At 46.3% G+C, this 24,701-nt stretch overlaps 1 protein-coding gene across 6 annotated transcripts in view; it reads right to left on the bottom strand.

The window, feature by feature from the left end:
- Positions 1–24,701, bottom strand: part of tacc1 (transforming, acidic coiled-coil containing protein 1) — a 139,519-nt gene that overhangs the window by 90,810 nt on the left and 24,008 nt on the right. For 2 of the 6 annotated variants that reach the window (XM_048522852.2, XM_048522853.2), the window contains exon 2: positions 4,404–4,507. In XM_048522852.2, coding sequence (XP_048378809.1) covers positions 4,404–4,507 — 104 coding nt within the window. Of the gene's footprint in view, positions 1–4,403; positions 4,508–4,733; positions 5,301–24,701 lie in introns of those variants that run through there. The other 4 variants (XM_048522857.2, XM_048522856.2, XM_048522858.2 and 1 more) reach the window with 4 other exon arrangements.

Below are 24,701 nucleotides of genomic sequence, written 5' to 3'. Positions count from 1 at the left end.
GCTGGGTCAACACTGATTACCGTTGAGAAGATGGTGGTGAGCTGCCTTCTTGAACCCACAATTCCATCAGGGAGGGAATTCCAAGATTTTGATGCAGCAACAGTGAAGGAATGGTGATATATTTCCAAGTCAGGATGGTGAGTGGCTTGGAGGGAACTTCAGCACATTTGCCAGAAAGTTGTCAGGGCCTGAAGCCTTTGTAGTATCCAGAGGTGCCCAACCATTTCTTCCTATCACATGGAGTGAACTAAATTGGCTGAAGACTGGCATCTGTAACGTCAGCAAACATTGGAGGAGGCTGAGATGGATCTTTCACTTGGTACTTCTAGCTGAAGATTGCTGCGAATGCTTCAGCCTTATCTTTTGCACTAATGTGCTGGGTTCTTCCATCACTGAGGATGGGATTATTTGTGGAGCCTCCTCCTCCAGTGAGTTGTTTCACTGTATATTACTGGATGTGGCAGGACTGTAGAGCAGAGACCTGAGATCTGATTGATTGGTTGTGGGATCTCTTTGCTCTGTCTATCACTTGTTGCTGGTGCGGTCCGGCAAGTAGTCTTGCTTGGACTTCAGAGAAGGAAATTGGCTTTCCTTACCTAGTCTGTCCTCATGTGACACCAGCCCCAGAGTAATTGTCCTCCGAAAGCAATCCACACATCTCAAGGGCAATTAAAAATCATAACAAATGCTGACATTACCAGTGATGCCCACATCCCAAAAAATAATACTGAAACAATAGGGCAGCATGGTAATGCAGTGGTTAGCACTGCTGCCTCACAGCATCAGGGGCAAAAATTCGACTGCAGCCTTGGGGAACTGTCTTTGCGGAATTTGCGCATTCTGTCAGTGTCTGTGTGGGCTTCCTCCCATAATCCAAACATATGTAGGTTAGGTGGATTGGATTGGGAATGTGCAGGTTTGTGTGCGAGTCATTGTAAAGGCCCCCTGAGGGGTTACTGGGATAGGATGGGTCTGGGTGTGATGCCCTTCAGAGGGCTGGCAAAGATTAGAGGGGCTGAATGGCCTCTTTCTTCATTAAGGAATTCTCCAATTCTGGTCTCCCTCTGTATTTTCCACAGCACCAACTCAACCAGCTGACTTGCTGGCTCATTCCGGCTGTCAGAACATGTTCTTCAAGCTGAACAATGAAGTCGAACGGGAGTCCACAGGAGTAATTGTGTAGAGAGTGTTGGCACTAAGTATCAGCCATGGATGTTGGGGGACATGCACCTAACTATGTGCTAACTCACTACTCAACCACAAGCTATGACAGGAGGGACTGGATGGTGGTTGCGGTCTCTTAGCAGATAACTATGAACGCCACCCCAACCCCACAAATGACATCATCTAACTCAGATTCACATCCTAAATTGATGCTTTCCACTTTTTCAGATGATCGAACAGGAGATATAATTCCAAGCTACAAATCCAATCGATAGCCATATTGGCCACCTCTCTGAACCCACAAAACTTGCCCTCAACTCCTCCAGGGATTTTATACCTGAATTTCGCTCAGGTTTTGTCTGATTCACTATCTACTTCAGCCTAAACAAGATTGTAAAAATAAAGCAAGTGCTCTGCCTACTTCCATCAAACGCAAATTTACTGAAGAGCACACGCTACTCTGCGCTGAATATAAAGATATGTGAATGAACAGCATTGCAGCTGCGAGTATAACTCTGACCTATGAGCCAGCCATCAGTTTAAAGTCACATAAATGCCTAGATCACAATATTCAGGGTTCAAGCCCAACACCACAGACCTGGTTAATCTGACCCTTCAATGCACTTCTATGGAAGTGCTGCACATCCAAACTGCCACCTTTCAGTTGAGCTATTTCACCAGGGTCCCTTCTGTCCCCTCAGAAGACCACATAAATGACCCCACACAAATATTCAAAGCACGCAAGTATAGCTAGAGTTTAACGGAGGTGTTTTTTCTCTAGGATGGAGGATTTCAAAACTAGGGGGCACATTTTTAAGGTTAGAGGAAAGAGATTTTAAAAAAGACACGAAGGGCCATGTTTTTCTTATCCCCCCACAAAGGGCAGTTCGCGTGTTCAATGAACTTCCTGAGGAAGTGGGGGATGTGGGCACAATTACAAAGGCATTTAGATAAGTGCATGAATAGGAAAGGTTTGGAGGGATACGGGCCAGGAGTAGACAGGTGGGACTAGTTCTGTTTAGGATTATGAACAAAAACAAAGTTGCTGGTAAAGCTCAGCAGGTCTGGCAGCATCTGTGAAGGAGAAAACAGAGTTAATGTTTCAGGTCCGGTAATCCCAAACCTCTGTTCTGAGGAAGGGTTATGGTCGGCATGGGCTGGTTAGACGAAAGAGTCTGTTTTCGAGCTGTATGGCTCTTTGACAGAACTCACGTCTGAGCCATTATTTATCCCTCAACTCCATAATGTCATTCAGCCAAATTCCCAGAGCCTTGAATGCAGTTCTGGATTTTGACCAAGCAGGTACAAAGCCTGTGTGCAGTATCGATAATACGGCTGGGATTAGGATTTTGATTCAGTACAACAGTCGTTAAAACACAGGGATTTTCATCTGAATGCAGGTCATCAAGCCTCAATCCACCAGGCATCCCTTAAATCATCAAGACTCTTCAATCCTATTAAACCAAAGGCTTTAATCCATTCCAAATATCAGAATTACCAATGGCTAATGCCCTGGGAACAGATCACAAATTAATCATTTCAAAGTAACTGCGTACCTTTAGCCTTTCAAGCACGCTCCACAATTCACTTCAGCCTGCAACTGAGCTTCGCTGCACTATCCCCTTATCCACAATTCACTTCCTGTCCCAAAATCTCTGAGGGACACAATTCCCAAAGATTTACTAGGAACCAGAGTGAAGAAGTGTCTTATCTCAGTCCACGAGCAGTGACCGAGATGTCCTGGTCAGAGATACAGTTCATGCTAGCGTTTTGCATGTCAATCTAAACCCGTAACGATCTTCACATTTCAATTAAGTCACATCATTCTTCTTAAATGCAGTGGATACATGCCTTTGCTAGTCATCTCTGAGGCTTACTGAACAATTCCGTCATTTCGACGAACAGTCAGTCCAGTGAACATTGAGCACACTGCATCTAATCTAAGGCAACTGTGTCCACTCTGAGGCAAGGCTGGACACTCACCAAAGGTGCTATGCAATTGCAGCAAGACCTCTTTGCTATTTTTTGTAATTAAGGCCAATATGTTAATGCCTTCCCAAGTGTTTGCTCCAGCGGGAAGCTAACAGCCAGGTTCCTATGAATACCGACATTTCCCAATGACTCACCATTTATAAATATTTCACTTTTCGAAAACTGGACAAGTTTACACTTGGTTTCACTGTGTATTGCATCTCCCCTGTTCTTGCTCACTTTGTTATCATGTCAACATCCTCTTTGCATCATCCTTCCAGTTTACCTTCCCACCTCACTTTGATACAATCAAGAAACTTTACCAACTCTGGTGCCCTCATCCAGGTTATCCGTGTGAACCTTGTGCTAATCCGATCGCGACACCCCCGCTAACATGAAAATTACTCTTTACAACGAATCACTGCTTTCTCTCGACTATCAGTCCGTGACAACACATGAAGCTCAACCTCAGCCAAGAATTGGTGGGATCACCTTCCTGTGACACCTCACCAAATACTTGGTGAAATTCAAAATATTTCCAAACGTTTGTCTAAATGTTCATTAAGGTCTTAATATTGGAGACAAGTTGCCATTCCTGCAGCAGAGGCATTTGTTTCTGATGATGTTCCATGGGATAAGGACAAGTATGCAAAATCCTGATTTGGGTGTTTAATTTGTTACAATAAAGCATGAAAGCTCAATGTTGCCCACTCCCTTTTCCCCCCGAAATTGGCAAACAGAATTTTGGGCACCATTTTTAAAATACTGCACTTTTCCCAGGATACCTTACATCAATCCTGAATATTGAGATAAATTTTCAGTGTATAGCTTTGCTGCAAACGCACTCACGAGTAATCCATTTGCAGCAAATAAACGCAGGTGGACGAGAACATTTTTTTTTAAAAAGAAAGTGATCAAAGGCATTTGCATCTCCGCTGAAAAATAATTGCTTCGGGGCTGACGTGACTGCGAGAGAGTTAGGAATCAATAGGGTATGTGATCATTTCTATTGTGCAACAAGGAGAGTGAAATATAAAAGAGCACACAGTCCCCCATTCAAGTCTCCACGTTAGATTCAGCACATTGCTCAGCACTGCTCTCGAAATGGTTAAACCCACAAGCACGGTACAGCCAATAGCCGCTGGCACTCTGTCAACTTCCACGACAATAACATGGATTGCTGCCCTTTTTCCCCCCTCCTGCCACTTGCCTCCGAGCTCTAGAAATAGCACGGGGGAAAAGGGTCGGTTGCCCAGCTCCTTACCTACCTTCTCGCAGTCTGCCAGCACCCTGCCGAGCGGAACCTATCTCCGGCTGGCCCTGCGCAGGTGTCTCACCTTCTGGCGTCTCGAAATTCGCTTCGGAGTCCGAACTGTGAAGAGACGGGCGGGGGGGGGGAGAAAGAGAGGAAAATGAGCAAGGTTTCCATCGGAGGGGTGAGGAAAGCCGACTGTTATCGATTCTCTCTGAGATTACGTTGACGCGCTTTCTCAGTCTTACAAAAAAATCTGGGGAAAAAAAACACAGCCCGCAAACGTTCCCCTCACACGCACACTCGCCCTCTGAATGCTTAATAAACAACTTGTCCGAAACTTAACCTTTTGTCTTCAGGGCTGGAGTCTTCCCCTTCATTGTCCTCAGCTCCTGGCGCTGGTCTCACCACAGACCATGTCCACTTGGCCCACTGAATGGGAGACAGAATCTGCCATGGACTGAAAGCCATCAGAAACTCACGTTTTGCTAATGTATTGTCTACCCCGTGGCTTATCACAAAATGGAGGGAAACTTAAAAAAAAGACGTGTGTGTGTCAGAGAGAGAGAAACCGAATATCTTCTGCTAAAATCACGGATGTGGTTACATATGAAACATCAAATCAGCTTCCTCTGCGTTTTCTTGCAAATGCACAGCAGTTCCAGTTCCTTGTCGCTCCTTACTCTCTCCCGTCCTGTTCTCTGACTTCCAACAATTTTCTCTCTCTCTCAGATACACACGGGGAGGAATTTTAAACAAAAAGGAACGGGATTTACTTCGACCGGAGCAAAAAAAATAAACCCCGTTTCCAGCATCGAAATGCCAAACTCAAGTCAGCTGGGTAGCCAGGAGCAGAAGCATTTCGCTGAAGATCCGCCCCCTTCAGATTGTACTATCGCGGACGGAGGATGGAGGGGGTGTGGAATCTTTCAGGGTCTTCGCTCCCTGGTCGTGTCTCTGTACGGTGATGGTTGAATCCCACCAACCACCCCCGCTGCCCAGCTTCGGGAGAAACAGCAGCTCCGAAGTGAGAAGACAAACAACAATATCGCTTCATCTCTGTGGCAGCAATGAGGAAGAGCTTCAAAGATGGCTGGTGCTGGCAAAACATATCCAGAAGATAAGTTCCAACTGATATAGAACATAATTTACAGTTCCAAACCTGACATTGGCATTCGGTCATAAATTTATTGGTGTTTCAGTGCAGGTAGTGTAATCAAACAGTTTTTATTGTCAATCACACGAGGTCATTTATATTTGGCTGCTAATTACTATTCTCTTTGATCTTGTGTTGCCATCAAGTTGTCTGAAACTGAAAGCCAATTCTGCAAATGAAGTGTATAATACACGGTAGATTTCAAAGCCATCAGCTACAGTTTTGAGATATCCTAACTCTGAAAGCACACCAGGCAGTGTAACTCAAGGATGAAGGTTTTTCCAGTTCATTGAGACCTCTATCAATAATTTTACAGACTTTTGGCAGAATTGTGATCAAATACCAACTGACACAAGGAGATATCAGTGACACATGACCGAAAGCTGAGTCAAATAGAGTGGATTTAATTGATGTCTCAGAGGCAGAGAGGGGTTTGATTTGATTTGATTTATTATAGTCACGTGTACCTAATTACAAGGAAAAGTTTTGTTTATGAGCAGTAGTGGAGGGACAGGGAACTTGAAGGAGGAAGTTCCTGAGCTTAGGGCCCAGGCAACCAGAGACTTGCCAAAGGCAGAATCAAATGTCCCACATGACTTCTTTATACACCTGTTTCACGAGTTCAACAGTGATAATGGGAACTGCAGATGCTGGATGCTGGAGAATCTGAGATAACAAAGTGTGGAGGCCAAGCAGCATCATAGGTGTTCCTCCAGGTCTACACTTTGTTCTCTATGTTTCACACCTAGTCACTTAGATTTAGTCAAACAAAAAGTAGGTTCTTAAATGAGTAGGGAGATGGAAAAGGCAAACTTACACTCACAGATGATCAATTTGCCATGAAACACAATCAGATTTCATTTGCATCTCAGGTTAGAAGGGTATGGACCAGATAAGCCCCTTCCCTCATTTCCATAGATCTGAATGCAGCTGCCTTCAGAACTGGTCTTCAGTGATTCTCTGTTTGTTTCCCTTGAGTTTCACAAAGATGCAATGGCAATTCTATTGGCAGTGCTGCCGGACAATGCAGCCAAATCCATCAATGAACGGGTGTAATATGCTTTGATTTAAACACACACTGCACACAGTTATACAAGAGGGATGCTTTATTCCATTGGCAATGAATCTTCACAGAGCCCATGGCGAGGAAGATGTAACTTAAGAGGGATGAACTATTTACAATGGATGTTCATCTTCCATTACAGATCCATCTGAGTATTGATGGAGAGTTTAACGCCTGATCTCCAATCAGCTGGATAATGAGCTTAGTTACAGGAATTCCAGCTCCTGATTCCCATGATCGTGTAAAACCTTACCTCACAGGCACAAAAAGGATCTTTGTCCCCTCTTGGCCTCTCAGACTCATTGGCTTTGCCCCACTGATTCGTGATAGTCTCCTGAAGCTGTAGGCTCATTCCAATACTACTTATCAACTGTCTTGCCACTTTTCAGTGGCTGTTCTTGTGTCTAATTGTGGTCTTAGTTCTTCAATGCTGACACATCACTGGCAATCTGTCCCAATTAGCTGTTGCCCTTTCTCTCTCTCACTTCACGAGGCTTCACCATTTCAAGGGTACTGCCTTGTTATTCCAGAAGCTACGTGCCTGCTCCAAATCTGCTTCCTTGTTCATAACTTGCATCAGAGCGTTCCTCCTCACAAGTCCTTGTCACAGAGTCATAGAGTTATACAGCACGGGAGCAGATCCTTCAGTCCAATTCATCCATGCTGATGAGATATCCTAAATTAATCTATTCCCATTTGCCAGCATTTGTCCCCAAACCCTCTATACACTTCCTGGTCAGATACCCATCCAGATGTCTTTTAAATGTTGTAATTGCATCAGCCTCCACCACTTCCTCTGGCAGCTTGTTCCATACATGCACCACCCTCTGTGTGAAGAAGTTGCCCCTTTGGCCCCTTTCAAATCTTTCTCCTCTCACCCTAAGCCTATGCCCTCCAGTTTTGGACTCCCCTACCCTTGGTAAAAGATCTTGCCTGTTAACATCATGAGGGGCATGGATAGGGTAATCAGCTCCATAAGGTCAACCCTCAACCTCTGATGCTGCATGGAAAACAGTCCCAGTCTATTCAGCCTCTTCCTTTAGCCCAAATGCACCAATTGCAGCAACATCCTTGAAAATCTTTTCTGAATGCTTCAGGTTTAACAACATCTTTCCTTTTTTTCCCCTCAATCCTGTCTTGCCCATGGCCAGTCCCCCACTCAGCTCCCCAACTTGCAAAGTCACTGCTCCCTGCAGGGACATGCACATTCTCTCCTGCACCATTGCCACCTGCTGTTGGAGGCACTGCTATACATGTCCAGTGGAGACTGCGGATTGTTATCACTTTACAACCTCTGGTTCTACTCTCACAAAACGTCAAGACAGATGTACATTCAGTCGTCTTCAACAGGTCCCAGATTATTTTCCTCTCAAAAGTCATGACATTATTTCAGAACTTGCCAAGGCATTAAAATACAAAGCAGCTCAGTCAGAACATGTCACGTTTATGACTAAATGCCTATAAGCCATGGTGAGATGACTGTTGATCGTAACAGGTATCACATAAATGCAGGTTTTTTCTTTCCAACGATCAGACCTGCTTCCCAGCAAGATCAGCAGTCAAATTCATCGGACCTACTGCTATGGGATTACTACCAATCTTTTATTTAAAATAGTATCAGAGATAATGGGAACTGCAGATGCTGGAGATTCCAAGATAATAAAATGTGAAGCTGGATGAACACAGCAGGCCAAGCAGCATCTCAGGAGCACAAAAGCTGACGTTTCGGGCCTAGACCCTTCATCAGAGAGGGGGATGGGGGGAGGGAACTGGAATAAATAGGGAGAGAAGGGGAGGCGGACCGAAGATGGAGAGTAAAGAAGATAGGTGGAGAGGGTGTAGGTGGGGAGGTAGGGAGGGGATAGGTCAGTCCAGGGAAGACGGACAGGTCAAGGAGGTGGGATGAGGTTAGTAGGTAGCTGGGGGTGCGGCTTGGGGTGGGAGGAAGGGATGGGTGAGAGGAAGAACCGGTTAGGGAGGCAGAGACAGGTTGGACTGGTTTTGGGATGCAGTGGGTGGGGGGGAAGAGCTGGGCTGGTTGTGTGGTGCAGTGGGGGGAGGGGATGAACTGGGCTGGTTTAGGGATGCAGTGGGGGAAGGGGAGATTTTGAAACTGGTGAAGTCCACATTAGTCCTGAGCAAGGGGCTCACCTTTGTCCCCCTACAACCACACATCAACGAATACCAGTCACGGTCGGACATAGAGCAGTTTTTCCGCCGTCTTCGCCTGCATGCCTACTTCTTCAACCGGGAACCCAACCCTCCTTCCACTGACCCCTTCACCCGCTTCCAACACAAGTCCTCCTCCTGGACACCACCCCCAGGCCTCCTACCCTCCCTCGACCTCTTCATCTCCAACTGCCGTCGAGACATTAACCGCCTCAACCTCTCCACCCCTCTCACCCACTCCAACCTCTCCCCCACAGAACGGGCAGCCCTCCGCTCCCTCCGCTCCAACCTCAACCTCACCATCAAACCCGCAGACAAGGGTGGCGCAGTGGTAGTATGGCGTACTGACCTCTACATCGCCGAGGCCAGACGCCAACTCTCCGACACCACCTCCTACCGCCTCCTCGATCATGACCCCACACCCGAGCACCAAACCATCATCTCCAACACCATTCATGACCTCATCACCTCAGGGGACCTCCCACCCACAGCCTCCAACCTCATTGTTCCCCAACCCCGCACAGCCCGTTTCTATCTCCTTCCCAAAATCCACAAACCTGCCTGCCCTGGTCGACCCATCGTCTCAGCCTGCTCCTGCCCCACCGAACTCATCTCCACCTATCTGGACTCCATTTTCTCCCCTTTGGTCCAGGAACTCCCCACCTATGTCCGTGACACCACCCACGCCCTCCACCTCCTCCAGGACTTCCAATTCCCTGGCCCCCAACACCTCATATTCACCATGGACGTCCAGTCCCTGTACACCTGCATTCCGCATGGAGATGGCCTCAAGGCCCTCCGCTTCTTCCTGTCCCGCAGGCCCGACCAGGCCCCCTCCACCGACACTCTCATCCGCCTAGCGGAACTCGTCCTCACACTCAACAACTTCTCTTTTGACTCCTCCCACTTCCTACAGACTAAGGGGGTGGCCATGGGCACCCGCATGGGCCCCAGCTATGCCTGCCTCTTTGTAGGTTACGTGGAACAGTCCATCTTCCGCACCTACACAGGCCCCAAACCCCACCTCTTCCTCCGGTACATTGATGACTGTATCGGCGCCGCCTCTTGCTCCCCAGAGGAGCTCGAACAGTTCATCCACTTCACCAACACCTTCCACCCCAACCTTCAGTTCACCTGGGCCATCTCCAGCACATCCCTCACCTTCCTGGACCTCTCAGTCTCCATCTCAGGCAACCAGCTTGTAACTGATGTCCATTTCAAGCCCACCGACTCCCACAGCTACCTAGAATACACCTCCTCCCACCCACCCTCCTGCAAAAACTCCATCCCCTATTCCCAATTCCTCCGCCTCCGCCGCATCTGCTCCCACGATAAGACATTCCACTCCCGCACATCCCAGATGTCCAAGTTCTTTAAGGACCGCAACTTCCCCCCCACGGTGATTGAGAACGCCCTTGACCGCGTCTCCCGCATTTCCCGCGACACATCCCTCACACCCCGCCCCCGCCACAACCGCCCCAAGAGGATCCCCCTCGTTCTCACACACCACCCTACCAACCTCCGGATACAACGCATTATCCTCCGACACTTCCGCCATTTACAATCCGACCCCACCACCCAAGACATTTTTCCATCCCCACCCCTGTCTGCTTTCCGGAGAGACCACTCTCTCCGTGACTCCCTTGTTCGCTCCACACTGCCCTCCAACCCCACCACACCCGGCACCTTCCCCTGCAACCGCAGGAAATGCTACACTTGTCCCCACACCTCCTCCCTCACCCCCATCCCAGGCCCCAAGATGACATTCCACATTAAGCAGAGGTTCACCTGCACATCTGCCAATGTGGTATACTGCATCCACTGTACCCGGTGCGGCTTTCTCTACATTGGGGAAACCAAGCGGAGGCTTGGGGACCGCTTTGCAGAACACCTCCGCTCAGTTCGCAACAAACAACTGCACCTCCCAGTCGCAAACCATTTCCACTCCCCCTCCCATTCTCTTGATGACATGTCCATCATGGGCCTCCTGCACTGCCACAATGATGCCACCCGAAGGTTGCAGGAACAGCAACTCATATTCCGCCTGGGAACCCTGCAGCCATATGGTATCAATGTGGACTTCACCAGTTTCAAAATCTCCCCTTCCCCCACTGCATCCCTAAACCAGCCCAGTTCATCCCCTCCCCCCACTGCACCACACAACCAGCCCAGCTCTTCCCCCCCACCCACTGCATCCCAAAACCAGTCCAACCTGTCTCTGCCTCCCTAACCGGTTCTTCCTCTCACCCATCCCTTCCTCCCACCCCAAGCCGCACCCCCAGCTACCTACTAACCTCATCCCACCTCCTTGACCTGTCCGTCTTCCCTGGACTGACCTATCCCCTCCCTACCTCCCCACCTACACCCTCTCCACCTATCTTCTTTACTCTCCATCTTCGGTCCGCCTCCCCTTCTCTCCCTATTTATTCCAGTTCCCTCCCCCCATCCCCCTCTCTGATGAAGGGTCTAGGCCCGAAACGTCAGCTTTTGTGCTCCTGAGATGCTGCTTGGCCTGCTGTGTTCATCCAGCCTCACATTTTATTATCTTTTATTTAAAATGTTTTGTTTTCCGTTTTTCTCCATCCACCCCATGTTCACTGGAGAGCTGCTCACTGACCACTACCTATATCACTGGGCACTGAAGTGATAACAAGAATGTGGGGTTCAGGAGGCCAGTGCATCTCAAATTCAGCACCAGGTACAACATGGACCACAATGGATCAGGAAGGCAGCTCGCCATCACCTTCTAAAGGGCACTTGGGAATGGGCACTAAATGCTGCCAGAGTCTATGCTGCCCACATCCTATTAGCAAACAAAATAAAACAAAACCTGCATATTGAACATGCCTCATGCACAGTTGCTAAAAAGCTCAGTGGAGCATTTGCAAGCATTTCCTTTGCTCATATATCAAAAGCCCTCACCTAGAGCGGTTCTGACTGCAACTGTTGGGGTTTGGTATTCTTCAGAAGTTGCCAGTCTATCCCAAGAAACTCAAGCATTTCATATCTACTTGGGCACATATCTCTTACTCAATGAATTATCCTGTTTGAATAATGTGGGTCCAGGAGGCTCAAAATCAATTCTTTTAGCTCTTTTAGCCTTGATGAACATTAAATTCAGATCAGAACACCAGGATCTGTCAGCACCAGCAACCTGAGACTGTGAGAAATGAATGAAATTTGTAATGTTATCTATTACCCAGGAGGAGGGGGAGTTGGGGGGTGGGGTAGATGGTGCACCCTCCTAATTATTCGGAGAGACAGAAAGCTTGGGCACTCCTTCACCCATTATGTGTGTTCATTCAGTGGCAGACAAGAGGAATTTCACACAAAGGTGCTGACACATTTACTATCCTTCTATTGCTCCTCTTCCTTCTGCTTTTATTTGTATGTCAGCATAGCACCAGCTGTGACTCACTGCAGCACTCATGTCTCTGAGTGGGATGGTTAAGTGAGGGTTCATGTCACAGTTCGGAGAATGGGCTTAGAATTTGAGGCTAACACTCCAGTGCAAGCCTGAGGAAATTCAGATGAGACATTGGGATACGGCCCAGAATGCATGGAAATAGAAATCCTCGATAATTGCTTAACAAAGAGCAAGATGTGTTCTCCTCTGGTGGCCTGGTTAATGTTTATCCCTCAGTTACATTACCTCACTGCTGTTTTGGGGAGCGTGCTATGCAAAATTGGTTGTCTTGATTCCCACATAATAGTAAAATGACTGCAAAGACTGTGAAGAATTCAGGGACATGATGAGGTCATGAAAGATAGCATCTGAAATGCAAGTCCTTTTACACGTGACAATCTTAATGCATTGTTGCTCCTGCAATAACAGCTGCAATCTCTCCAGTGTTTTGAAGCTCACCATGGGGTAAATTCTATGTGCCATCAAATCTACGTTCTCTCTCTCTTTGGTTTCTTTGCACTAAACTGATTCCTCCTCCTTGGCTTCCTCATCTGATTTCGATCAGGTTGGAATTTGTGCACTTTGTTAGGATTAACTGGAATACTCATCAGGTTACAAAATTAAGAGCCCATTGGTAATGTCCCTACCCCTGGCCTGAACCAAGAGACCAAGGTTCAAGTCCCACCTGCTCCAGTGATATGTAATAACATCTCTGAACAGGTTGATTAGAAAAGTAAGTTAAATATAAAAAAATTCAAGTATAGCCAGCAATTTTTATCAGCTCTTCAGATCTCAAGCCATACTTTGATGAAAGGGAAACATGATCCAGCCTTATTGCTCAAATGGCTATCATTTATTCATCACTATCCAATACTGGCATGCAGCCTACAGTCAACCAACATGAATCCAATAACATGAAACTCCTGAAGACAACATTGGAAAGCATTAATAACAGGGAAAAAGCTTGTACAATTTCACCTTTCATGGAATTGCTTCTTTCTTTACTTTCAAAGCGTTCACACAGAACGTTCTCTTCCTCTCCTCAAACCATACCTCCTGTTGGCCTGGTTTTCCAGTCAGCTTTTCCAATTGTTAATTGACCATACTGTTTTCTATGTCCCGTCTCACGTTATACTTGTAAACTCTAACAACTAGGGAGCTCTGTGGAACAAATTTCTGAAACCTCTGCACTAAATGTTTCACCAATTGATTTTTCTGCATGTGTGAACATGTGTGTGGTTTTGTGCTTGTGTGTATGTTTGTGCCTGTGTCTGTGTTTATGCCTGTGTGTAAATGTTTGTCCATGTGTATGTGTGCTTTTTACTGTGTATATGCAGAAAATTTAGTTAGTCAAATTATGAGGCAATGCCACCCTGTTTACAAATAATAAATCATTAACTCCACATCTACTCATACTTCCTGAATTTTCTGTTCCCTTTCAAAATGTTGACCTATTTTTCATGTATTTTGAACATTTTCTGTTATTTCAGATATTCACTATTTAACTTTTCTGACTGTGCACAATTAATACAACTGCTTATTTTAGATGTGGCACACCATGTCATGAAATTATTATGTATTTTAAGAGCAAACTCTGATGTTGTGTTATTCATTTTTTGATTGACCTACTTGAGAACAGTTTTAAGGTTTCTTCATTGAAGAATTATCTTGTAGATTTTACTGGAGTTGCGATTTGAATCCCAATTGCACAAAGTCCCATTCACCCATCACCCCTCTGGTCCCTGATGTCCATTAATCACTGGCTAGGCAACATCTCAATGTGATGATGTTCCTCCTTGATTTCAGATCCCTCCAAGGTCTCACCCCTCCCTCTCTGTAACCTCCACTGTTCTGTACAACCCTCCAAATTCTCTGCTCTTTTCCAATTTTGGCCTCTTGCACATCCAACTTGGTGAAATTGCTCTACCACTGGCAGCCATGCTTCCAACAATCACTGGTCCCTCAGCTCTGGAAGTCCTTCCCTCGGTCTCTACCCCATCTCCCTCTCTCCTCCTTTGATCCATAATTTAAAACCTAATTTTATAGCTAATAATTTCTTGGTTATTTGTCCAAACATGACTTCGAGGGACAAAGTCAATGTGCTGTCATCAAATTTTCAGAAAGTACAAAACTAGGTGGAAAGGCAGGTTGTGTGAGAGATACAAACAGTTCTGGAGAGAAATTAATATCTTAAGGAAGTGGGCAAAAATGTTGGCAAGTGGTGCGAACTTGTTCGTTTCGGAAGGGACTTGGGGGACTTGTGCACAATGCACGGAAAGCAAGCACACAGGTACAGCAGGCAATCAGGAAGGCTATGAGAACGTTGGCCCTGAAACCAAGGGAATTAGAATATAAGAGTAGAAAAGTCTTATTATAACTGTAGAAGGTGCCAGTGAGATCACATCTGGAGTACTATGAGCAGTTTTAGTCACTTTTTCTCAAAAAGGATAGAATTTTGTTGGAGGCAGTTCAGAGATAGTCATTAGGATGATCCCTGATATGGAGGGATTGTCTTATGAGCAAAGATTAAACAGGTTGGGACTCTACTCACTGAAGATTTGAAGAATGAGAGGTGATCTCAGGGTAACATAGAGGAATCTTTAGGGGCTCAACAGTGTAAATGCTGAACGTTTCACCTCATGGGAGAGTCTGGGACCAGACAGCATAGTCTTAAAATAAAGGGGTGCCAATTTAAGACTGAGATGAGAAGGGATTTTATCCCCCTCAGTGGTTTCAGTGTCTTTGGAAGTCTTGTGATAGAGAGTTCTGGGTCAGAGTCCTTGTGTATATTTAAGGCCTAGAAACATAGATTACCGATCAGTTGGGGGATCAAGGATTCCCAGGAAAGGGCAGGAAAGTGGACATGGGGAACGTTGGATCAGCCTATCAAATGGTGCAGAAGGCTTGAGGGGTTAAACAGTCTAATTCTGTTCCTACTTCTTATGGTCTGTTTCTCCTCACATGGTTCAAAATCAAATTTTGTTCAATGAGGCTTCTGTGATGCAACCTTGGTGCTGCAACATAACTAGACAGTATTGTTGTTCATTTGTAATTTTGTTTGAAGTTTTGACAGTGCAGGTAAACAAAGGTTTCTGGAGTGTCACGTGATGAAGCTCCGAGTCACAGCAATGATGAAATGCAGCATCCCACCACAGCAAAATATAATCAGGCTCAAGAACAGACAAGCTGAGAGATTTTGACAGAATCATTGTGCTTCTAAATTGGCAGTGATACAGTGAAGTCACTTTTTATTAAAGAAAGAAAGGAGTCATATTTATAAGCCTGGTCCCGCTGCTGTCAGCCTCACGCGTGCCCTTAGATCTGGGAAAATGCCTCAGCAATTTTTCTCCACCAAAATAAAGGCACGAATTAGTGGAAATACATATTAGAACTGTCCATGTCGAAAGGAAGGTGGCCAGGATTAAAAGCATTGAGGGAAAGAGAGTGCAGGAGCTGCTAAAACCCAAACCATACATCAGATAAAAGGGAACCAACAAACTGGAATAACAACTTTCCTGCATGTGTTCAGTGTCCTCCCAAATCTAGGCAGGCTGGGATTGGTTTCCTTGGAGGGCTCAGGGGAGGACCTAAATGAAGTGTGCAAAGTTCTGAGGGGCCTCAGCAGGCTTCATGGAGGGAAACTGTTCCGCTTGGCAGAGGGATCAGTAACTGGGGGCTCAGTTTTCAGGTAGGAATCAGGTGCTTTAGAGGGAATTTGAGGCAAATGTTTTTTAACTGGAGGCTGGTAGGCATTTGGAACTCACCATTTGAAAAGGGAGTCCTCAAGGTATTTCAGAAGTATTTAAGAGGAACCATCAAAATGCCGCAACATTGAAAGCCTATGGGTCAGGTGCTGGAAAATGGGATTCGATGATTGGATGTTTGATGATCACTGCAGACACAGTAGCTGTGAAAACTCTATGACACTCTGATTTGACGACTCAGATTCTATGTACCAAATCCGTATAGTGCTTACCAGGAAGGTATTGGGCACACCCATCTACATTATATATGTACTCTCCAAGGGTCAACAGGGGGTCACAAAACCCCACAAAAGGCAGATGAATACTGCAAGTCCCTCCTCACCACCCCGCCTCCCCCAGCCATCCCTTCTCAAGCTGCATTTGATCTCAGCCTTTGAATGGTGACGAGGTCCTTTGTCCTTCCCTCTGCAGAGGGTTGGCAAGGATTGTAAGAGAGCCTGGGACTGGGGCCGGGGGGAACGGTGGAGGTGGCTGGTAGGGAACAGCCTCTTTAAATGATGGAGACCCAAGGAGCAGAATTCCTGATGGATTAGCCTAACTTGGAAACCTGGCAGCTGAGTGCTAAATGTGGAGTACACGCTGGGACTGTTAGCAGACAGGTGTCTCTGTGAACTCCATCAAGGCAAAACATTTCACACTTCCCACTTTGGAATCTCGTGTTCACTCTTGAGAAGAAGTGACCAATTTCAAACCAATTTGGACAACAGTTGTCTGATGGCCTGGCTAACATTGTGTAGCTCTCATTTTACAATGGATACAATACACCCTGACTGGATCTGCAAGACATATTCGTCTGATCAAACCCGGAAGCTCGACACAAATACTGTTTTTTTTCCCCTTAATAGCCAGTGCAGGGATAGGACAGGACTGAAAACAAAACAAATACTTTGAACATTTATTCACGAACTCTTCCTTTTCTGAAGTCACCACTTCACCAAGGTTCCTTCCGTATTTCAAACTTAAATCCTCCAAAGACTTGCACCAACCTTGTAGTCTCCTCTATATCCCCATAACTCTTCCCAATTCTTGTACTATTGACTCCAGCTTATTAGTTGTGTCTTGAAGGACAGTGGGGCGGGGAGGATTACCCATCCTCACAACCAAGAGCGGTCACGTTTTCAGCTGCCTGGGTTCCCGTCTCAGGAAGATCTGGGCTAAATCTTTCCAACATGGGCCTTCTTAAAAGCTGTCTGTTTGACCATGATTTTAGTTGACCCACTCCCAATGTCTTTTCTTCTTTTTTAGGCTGCCCTTACACCTCATGATGGATCTTGGTATGTATTTCTATGTAAAAATGCTTTACGAATGCAGATTGCTGTTGTTACAAACCTCACAACAGGTTTGGAATCCAAGCAGGATTCCAGCAGGACAGTACAATTCCTGTGTAAAGGTTTCTGTTTCCGTTGTTTCAAAACCACTTTGTTCCCAGAATCACTCTTCCTGCATGACACACATTGATGAAAAAATGTGTGGAGCTGGAATGTCATTCCAACCTTTTGACAAATCAAGAATGCATATGTGTGTGCTGTTTAAATGGTAATGTCACAATTCTGCTGGAACAAGTCAAGTGCCAGCCAAGAGCTACCCACCTTGAACATCTCTGTTGAAGCATTACCATTACCAATATATTGCAATGGATGCAGCAACACAGGCTCTGTCACCTTTGGCAACTTGATTTGCAATTTTAACGATTATTCACAAATTTCAGCTCCATACCAACTGTGCCCTTGAAATGTTCTCCTTTATACAGAAGACACCAAAGTGGCCTCCGGCTGGTTGCCTCAACTGACCGTGATTGGCTCGAGAATTGGGTCTGCTTCTGCGCTGCTGCTGTTACTCTGCATTCATACACTGTGATGGTCAATGTCTGTGCCTGCCCCACCCTTGTGTTCATGGCAGTTAGTTTACAAAAGCAACAATCAATTCCTCGTGCTAGCTCCGCCATTTCCCACATTCCCTCCCGACTCCTCCCATTGATTCAATCCAGGATAGGGGGTGAGCTGGGGGAGGGCATCTGCTCTGAAAGAAGAGAGGCCTCAATATAGTCCCAGTGAGATGAGGTTGGAAGTGCTAACTTTAGCACAGCATCTGTTGCTGCCTGTCTCTGATACGCCGACACACTGTGTTCCTGCGTGTGTGCTGCACCCAATTCTGGTATTCATAATAACCACAGCCAATGGAATGTCAGTGCAGTGACAGGCCATTGGGCAAACGGGTCAGTGCTGGTATTGAAGCTCCACACTCACCCCATCAACATGAATCATCTTCCTTTCTCAATCTTCTACTTTATCAAGATGCCCCTTGAAAGCATGAAGCTGGTTGCCTCAGACACTCTTTCTGAGCACAAATGTTTCCAGAACAATGCTAAATCGATGTCTCATCATGGCCCATTTAAAGGAATTTCAATTTCTGATAAATTACAGATGATGAACTGATAGGTCCTCCTGTACTTTTACTGCATTGCTTCCAAATACCAAGAAAAACTTGTTGGACAGCTCTGACAAACCTAATAGTGGAAGATCCGTCCAGTCAGCTCTGTTTGTTCAAAGGTGAATGAGGATGTGGGTACGTTTTTATTTATTCAACCCATTCACATGTGGCGCCTGCTTTGCTCTGAGATCATTTTCTTCGGTAATAAAACACACCCAGCTGCTGGGACCTCAGCAAACAAGGCAGTTTTGTTCCTGGAACCAAAACCAGATTCTGTAGGTTTGACCCTGGATTTATTTTCACCCCATCCCATCTCAGAAAGGAAGGCTGATGTTTCAACACACTTCCAGCAGCCACCTGGTGCTGCTCCTGGGCTTGGTAAATACTGCACCAATTCGATCAGGACCCTGGGAGCTTCGCCAGGGTAAACTGGGGGAAACACCTGTCTCTGAATCATTAATCATTCAGTCCTGCTCCACCCCATCCTGATGGCCAGAGTGCAACAAGAGACTTAGAAATTTGCTCAAAATAGTGTGAATCCTGACCATTACAAGATCCTGAGCCAAAACTCAGAGAGCCCATAATGACCTCACAGTGTAGAATGTACATGCCTTGACAGGAGAACAATTATATTTTCATCAACATCACACACACAGCCAGCTGGGTTCCCAATCATTAAGCCAATGTGTTGGGAATGGATAGTTATATTTAAGGGGAAAATATGGTCGATGTGGAATGGTTTGGCCAGAGTATTATCTGGGTCACTGGATTAGCAGTCCAGTGATAATACCACGAGGCCACTACCTCCCTATATAAGACAATGCGGGGATCAATATGTTGCTGTCTGTGTAAGGTAACTGCTGTTAAGAGAAAATAAATCAAATGACTTTGGAGAAAACAACCAAAGTTTTCAAGGAGCGAAATTCTGGAAAACATGGCTTTGAAAACACCAGGGAGCATTGATGCTAAACAACCAACGTCTAGGGTCACAGAATGGGGCCCGCAATCCCTGGTACAGGGGACAGTGGGTCAGAATCAGGCCTGTAATCACAGGTACAGGGGACAGTGGGTCAGAATCAGGCCTGTAATCCCTGGTACAGGGGACAGTGGGTCAGAATCAGGCCTGTAATCCCTGGTACAGGGGACAGTGGGTCAGAATCAGGCCTGTAATCCCTGGTACAGGGGACAGTGGGTCACAGAATCAGGCCTGTAATCCCTGGTATTGGGGATTGTATATCCCTGAATTGCCTGACCTGTGCTTATGTTTCACAATACCCCACTCTGCAGAAAACATACCCTTTCTTTGAGTTGCCAGTCAGAGCTAACTGCATTTCCCCCCTGCCCCCCCAACGGGCAGCAATGTCTCGCTGATATAATTACCTTTCAGTGCCCTTGGTATCCAATTTGCTGATGAGTTTTCTGCCTTATTTTGGAAATTTTGCCTCACATTTGTCAGGATTGTATGCAATCTGGCAGGTTTATAAACACTCTCCCTCACTGGGGCACCTGTCCTTATTCAGGCAGAGTTGGAGCCCTGATCTCGTGCTGTGGGAGATCTGTCTGTATTCCCCGAAATGTATATCATTGCCCAGGAGAGAGAGAACTTCCTTACCTTTGTACACAGAGCTGGGATTTGACAAGCTGTTTGGTTCACTTCAAAATGCTGCCAAGACACTAAAGCTTGAAAATAAATTGAAAACATTGCGTGTACTTTTCTCTGGGAGACCCGTTGTTTTGAGAATATGAATTGTTGCTTGATGATGCAACTCGGGAATCATTTTGGGTGGAAAGGATGAACGGTGAGCACAGCTAGTTTGAGATGGCCACAGGTTAATAAAGGTTGACCAAGCCAGTAAGTGAGCTTTCTAAGGTAAGCTAGCTCTCCGCCCTGGTGCTGTGCAATCAGCACTTCATTAGGAAACTCAGGTCATAAGAACACAAGAAATAGGAGCAGGATTAGACCAACTGGCCCATCGAGCTAGCCCCACCATTCACGAAGACCCTGGCTAATCTTTTTGTGAACTCAGCTGCACTCCTCTCCCCCAGCCTGCTCACTATGGCCCTTAATTCCTTTCCTATTCAAACATCTATCTTTTCCTTAAAAACATTCAATGAGGTTTCCTCAAATGCTTCACTGGGCAGGCAATTCCACAGATTCATAGCCCTCTGGGTGACAAAGTACCTCCTGATCTCAGTCCTAAACCTGCTCCCCCCTTTACTTTGAGGCAATGCCAAAGAGTTCTGGTTTCACCCCCCAGTGGAAACTTCCCTGCTTCCATCTTATCTATGCCCTTCATCAATTTATCTGTTTCTACAAAACCCCCCTCATTCTCCTAAATTCCAATGAGTGCAGTCCCAGTCGATTCAATCTCTCCCCATTAGCCGATACACACACAGTTCTGAAATCAACCGAGCAATCCTCCTCTGCACCCCCTCCAGTGCCAGTACATCCTTTCTCAAGTATGGAGACCAAAACTGCACACAGTACTCCAGGTGTGGCCTCACCAGAACTCTATACAGCTGCAACATAGCCTCCCTGCTTTTAAACTCCATCCATTTAGCAATGAAGGACAATATTTCATTTGCGTTCTGAATTACCTGCTGCATCTGCAAACCAACTATTTGTGGTTGAAGCAGAAGGACACCCAAGTCCCTCTGCCCAGCAGCATGCTGCAATTTTTCACTGTTTAAATAATAGTCCATTTTGCTTTTATTCCTATCAACATTGTACTCCATCTGCCAGAGCCTTGCCTACTCACTTAGCCTATCTTTCTCCCTCTGCAGACTTTGTGTCTTCTGCACACTTTGGTTTGCTTCTCATTTTAGTATCATCCGAGAACTTTGACACATTACACTTGGTGCCCACCTCTTGCTGACCCACCAGCCCCGTGTGATGCAGTAATTCAGTTTGGCTGTATCTGGTAACATCATCCAAGCTGTGCCAACAACTACTGGCAGCAGTGTTGCAGCGTCAGGCCAGGCTAGCACGCTACCCTCTCAGTTCAAGTCCCACTCCTGGACTGGAGCACTAAAGAAATCCAGGCCAGCACTCCCACACAGGACAATGTGCGCTATACTGTCGATGGTGATGCCTTGCAGTCTGCCAGCTTGGGTGAATGCAAGAGATCCCATTGTACTACCATAAGGAGCAGGGGAAATCTCCCTGGGCATTGTTTACTCAAAACACAGATCATTGGGTCTTTTCTTTTCTCTCCATTGCTTTTGGTGGAATCTTCCTATGCTCAATGTTGGTTGTCATCTCGTACATTGCAACATGAACTATTTTGGAAAAAAGTGTCTCCTTAACTGAAAAACACTCTGAGGCATTGTGTGGGAATGAATGAAGGGCAGCACGGTGGCTCAGTGGTTAGCACTGCAGCCTCACAGCACCAGGGACCCAAGTTCAATTCCACCTTTGGGTGACTGTCTGTGTGGAGTTTGCACATTCTCCCCATGTCCGCTTGGAATTCCTCCGTGTGCTCCAGTTTCTTCCCACAGTCCGAAGATGTGCAGGCTAGGTGAATTGGCTATGCTAAGTTGCCCGTAGAGTTCAGAGATGTTTAGGTTACATGGGTTAGACATGGGAAATACAGGGGTAGGGGAATGGGTCTGGGTGTGATGCTCTTCAGGGAGTGGTGTGGACTTGTTGGGCCAAATGGCTTGTTTCCACACTGTAGGGATTCTATGACTGCAGAAACAAAAAAGTCTTTCTCTTTCCTTTTTTAAAATCTTCAACCTAATAAACCATCCCAAGCCACTTCACTCGAGTGTTAACAAACAATATTTAACACCAAGCCATATTAGGAGATATTAGGACAAGTGAGGTTGAGGGAGAGAATTCCAGAGCTTTGAGCCTTAGCAGCTGAAAGCACAGCCAGCGCTGGTTGAGCAATTGAAATCGGGAATGTACAAGAGTTTGTGTACTCCCAAAACTATGGCCCCGTGCCAGTCTCCTGCCTTTCCCCTATCCCTGTGCCCGATTTTGATCATTATAATCATCAATGCCCTCTTGGATGCCTCAACCGAACCTGCCTCCAGCACATTTCTGAGCCGATCTGAATGCTCTTGTTTCATCATGCTTGCTTTTTTGCTGAGCATTTTAAATCTCTGCCCTGTCATCTTGTTTCCTTTTATTACTCAGTCCCCGAGCTCAGGGAGGAGTGAAGCATCTGAACACTGTCTTCCCCAGACCAGGGGAAAACACCATTTGACCTGTGACTGTAACTGGACTACGAGGCATCTTCATCACTGCGGACACCCACCAAATCAAACAGGCCTGGCGCCTTGAGAATTTTATGCCTGGAGCCTCCCGGGTGAGTTCATGAATCTTGGAGAGAACTGGGGTTGCTCCAGGTCAGGCTTCAGCAATCTCCAGTCATGGAAGGAGAAGCACAGCTCACAGGGTCCGGCAGACAGCAAGTGTTTTCATCTTTCGATCAGTGAGGCGAACCCGTGATGCACGCTCAAGTTGAATAGCTGGGCGCACTCAACATCTTGGTGCTTTGATGAAGATTTTACAATTAGCAAAGCAGAGCACATCTGCTCGTGCCTCATTGCGTCAGACCCCAGGCTGAATCATTGCCTAATTGCTTCTGTCACCCACTTCTCTCCCTTTCTCTCTCTCTCTGTCTCTGGTGTGTCTTTTTCTCTCACTGCCAACTCAGGATCACAGCAAAACACAGGACAAGGGGAGAAGTAAATAGTGGAGATGCCAAACGGCAGCCAATTTATCTAGTCACCGAAGAACACTGTTTGACCTATTGTGCTTGTAACAAGTTCTTGCAAAGGATGATCCATCCAATATCAGTTTCTCTGCAGCCCCAGCCTTATCCACAGCTCTGCCAATAAGTCCTGGGCTGAATGGTATGAAATTACAATCAATGATTCCACTGGGATTTGAATAAAAAAGCCATGGTTTGTATCATGGGCTATTCTCACAGGGAGCTGCAGGTATTGTAATGAGGTCAGCCAGCTGGAGCTCCAAAAACCTCAGCTCCCTGATGGGGGCTGTTAATCTGGTCCAATCGGGGAGCCCTGGCTGACAGATAAAAAGGGGAAGTGTCAAAGGTACTGACGTTACTGGTTCCTGATTGTGTATGAGGCAACACTAATAATCACGGAGATAGTAAGAACTGCAGATGCTGGAGTTGGAGACAACACAGGGTGGAGCTGGAGGAACACAGCAGGCCAGGCAGCATGTGAGGAGCAGGAAAGTTGATGTTTCTGAGGAAGGGTCCTGACCCGAAACGTCAACTTTCCTGCTCCTCTGATGCTACCTGGCCTGTTGTGTTCATCCAGCTCCACACGGTGCTATCACTAATAATCCAGGCCTGTTCGTGTGTAAGGAAGAGGTGACTGGAGGGCTGGATATGGGTGTCTGCACGGTTAATAACTATAGGTCGTGCTGCACTCACATTTATTGACACATCGTTGAGAAGACTTTGCTTATTTTGTCTGCAAACATGGTTTCAAATCCCTCTCCAGCAGCTGGTGAACTAAAAATATCATTAATTGTTAAAAGCCGATCTGGCTCAGGAATGACCTTTCCTGATCTGGCCTCGATGTGACTGCAGGCCCGCAGCAATGTGGCTTACTCTTAATTTCATGGTATCATGGGATCCTACACTGCACAAAGAAGCCATTCAGCACATTGAGTCTGCACCGACCCTCTGAAGAATATCTCAACCAGACACACACCTCCCTCAGCCCATTCCTGTAACCCCACATGGGACTTTTAACAATGGCTAACCCACCTAACCTGCACATCCCTGGACACTGCGGGACAAGTTTCAGCACAGCTGATCCACCTAACTGGCAGCACCCACAGGAAACCCACACAGACAGGGGGAGAATGTGCAAACTCCACACCGACGGTCGCCTAAAGATGGAATCCAGCCTGGGTTGGCACTGAGAGGCAGTGGTGCTAAACAGTGAGCCATTGGCATGCAGTTCAGGGCAGATTCAGTTTGGACAATAAATGCTGGTCTTTCCAGTGACATGCATGAAGAGAACATTTTTTATTAAAGGGACCATGCAGAGTGAGAGTCCCAACAGATCTCATTAATTGTGAACATCTTATTCAGGATTTACACATGGAATGTTGCAGCCTCAAACTGAATTCTCAGATCTCGAGTATCAGTGAGTTACCCACAGATCAGTAAATAAAAACTGAAAGAACTGTGGATGCTGTGAATCAGGAACAAAAACACAGTTGCTGGAAAAGCTCAGCAGGTCTGGCAGTACCTGTGAAGGCAAAAAACAGAGGAAGGATCACCAGACCCGAACGTTAACTCATTGTTTTTTTTTCCTCCCCAGATGCTGCCAGG

Source organism: Stegostoma tigrinum, chromosome 40 (genome assembly GCF_030684315.1).
Source record: "Stegostoma tigrinum isolate sSteTig4 chromosome 40, sSteTig4.hap1, whole genome shotgun sequence".
NCBI lineage: Eukaryota > Metazoa > Chordata > Chondrichthyes > Orectolobiformes > Stegostomatidae > Stegostoma > Stegostoma tigrinum.
This window is presented reverse-complemented; position numbering and strand designations above follow the sequence as displayed.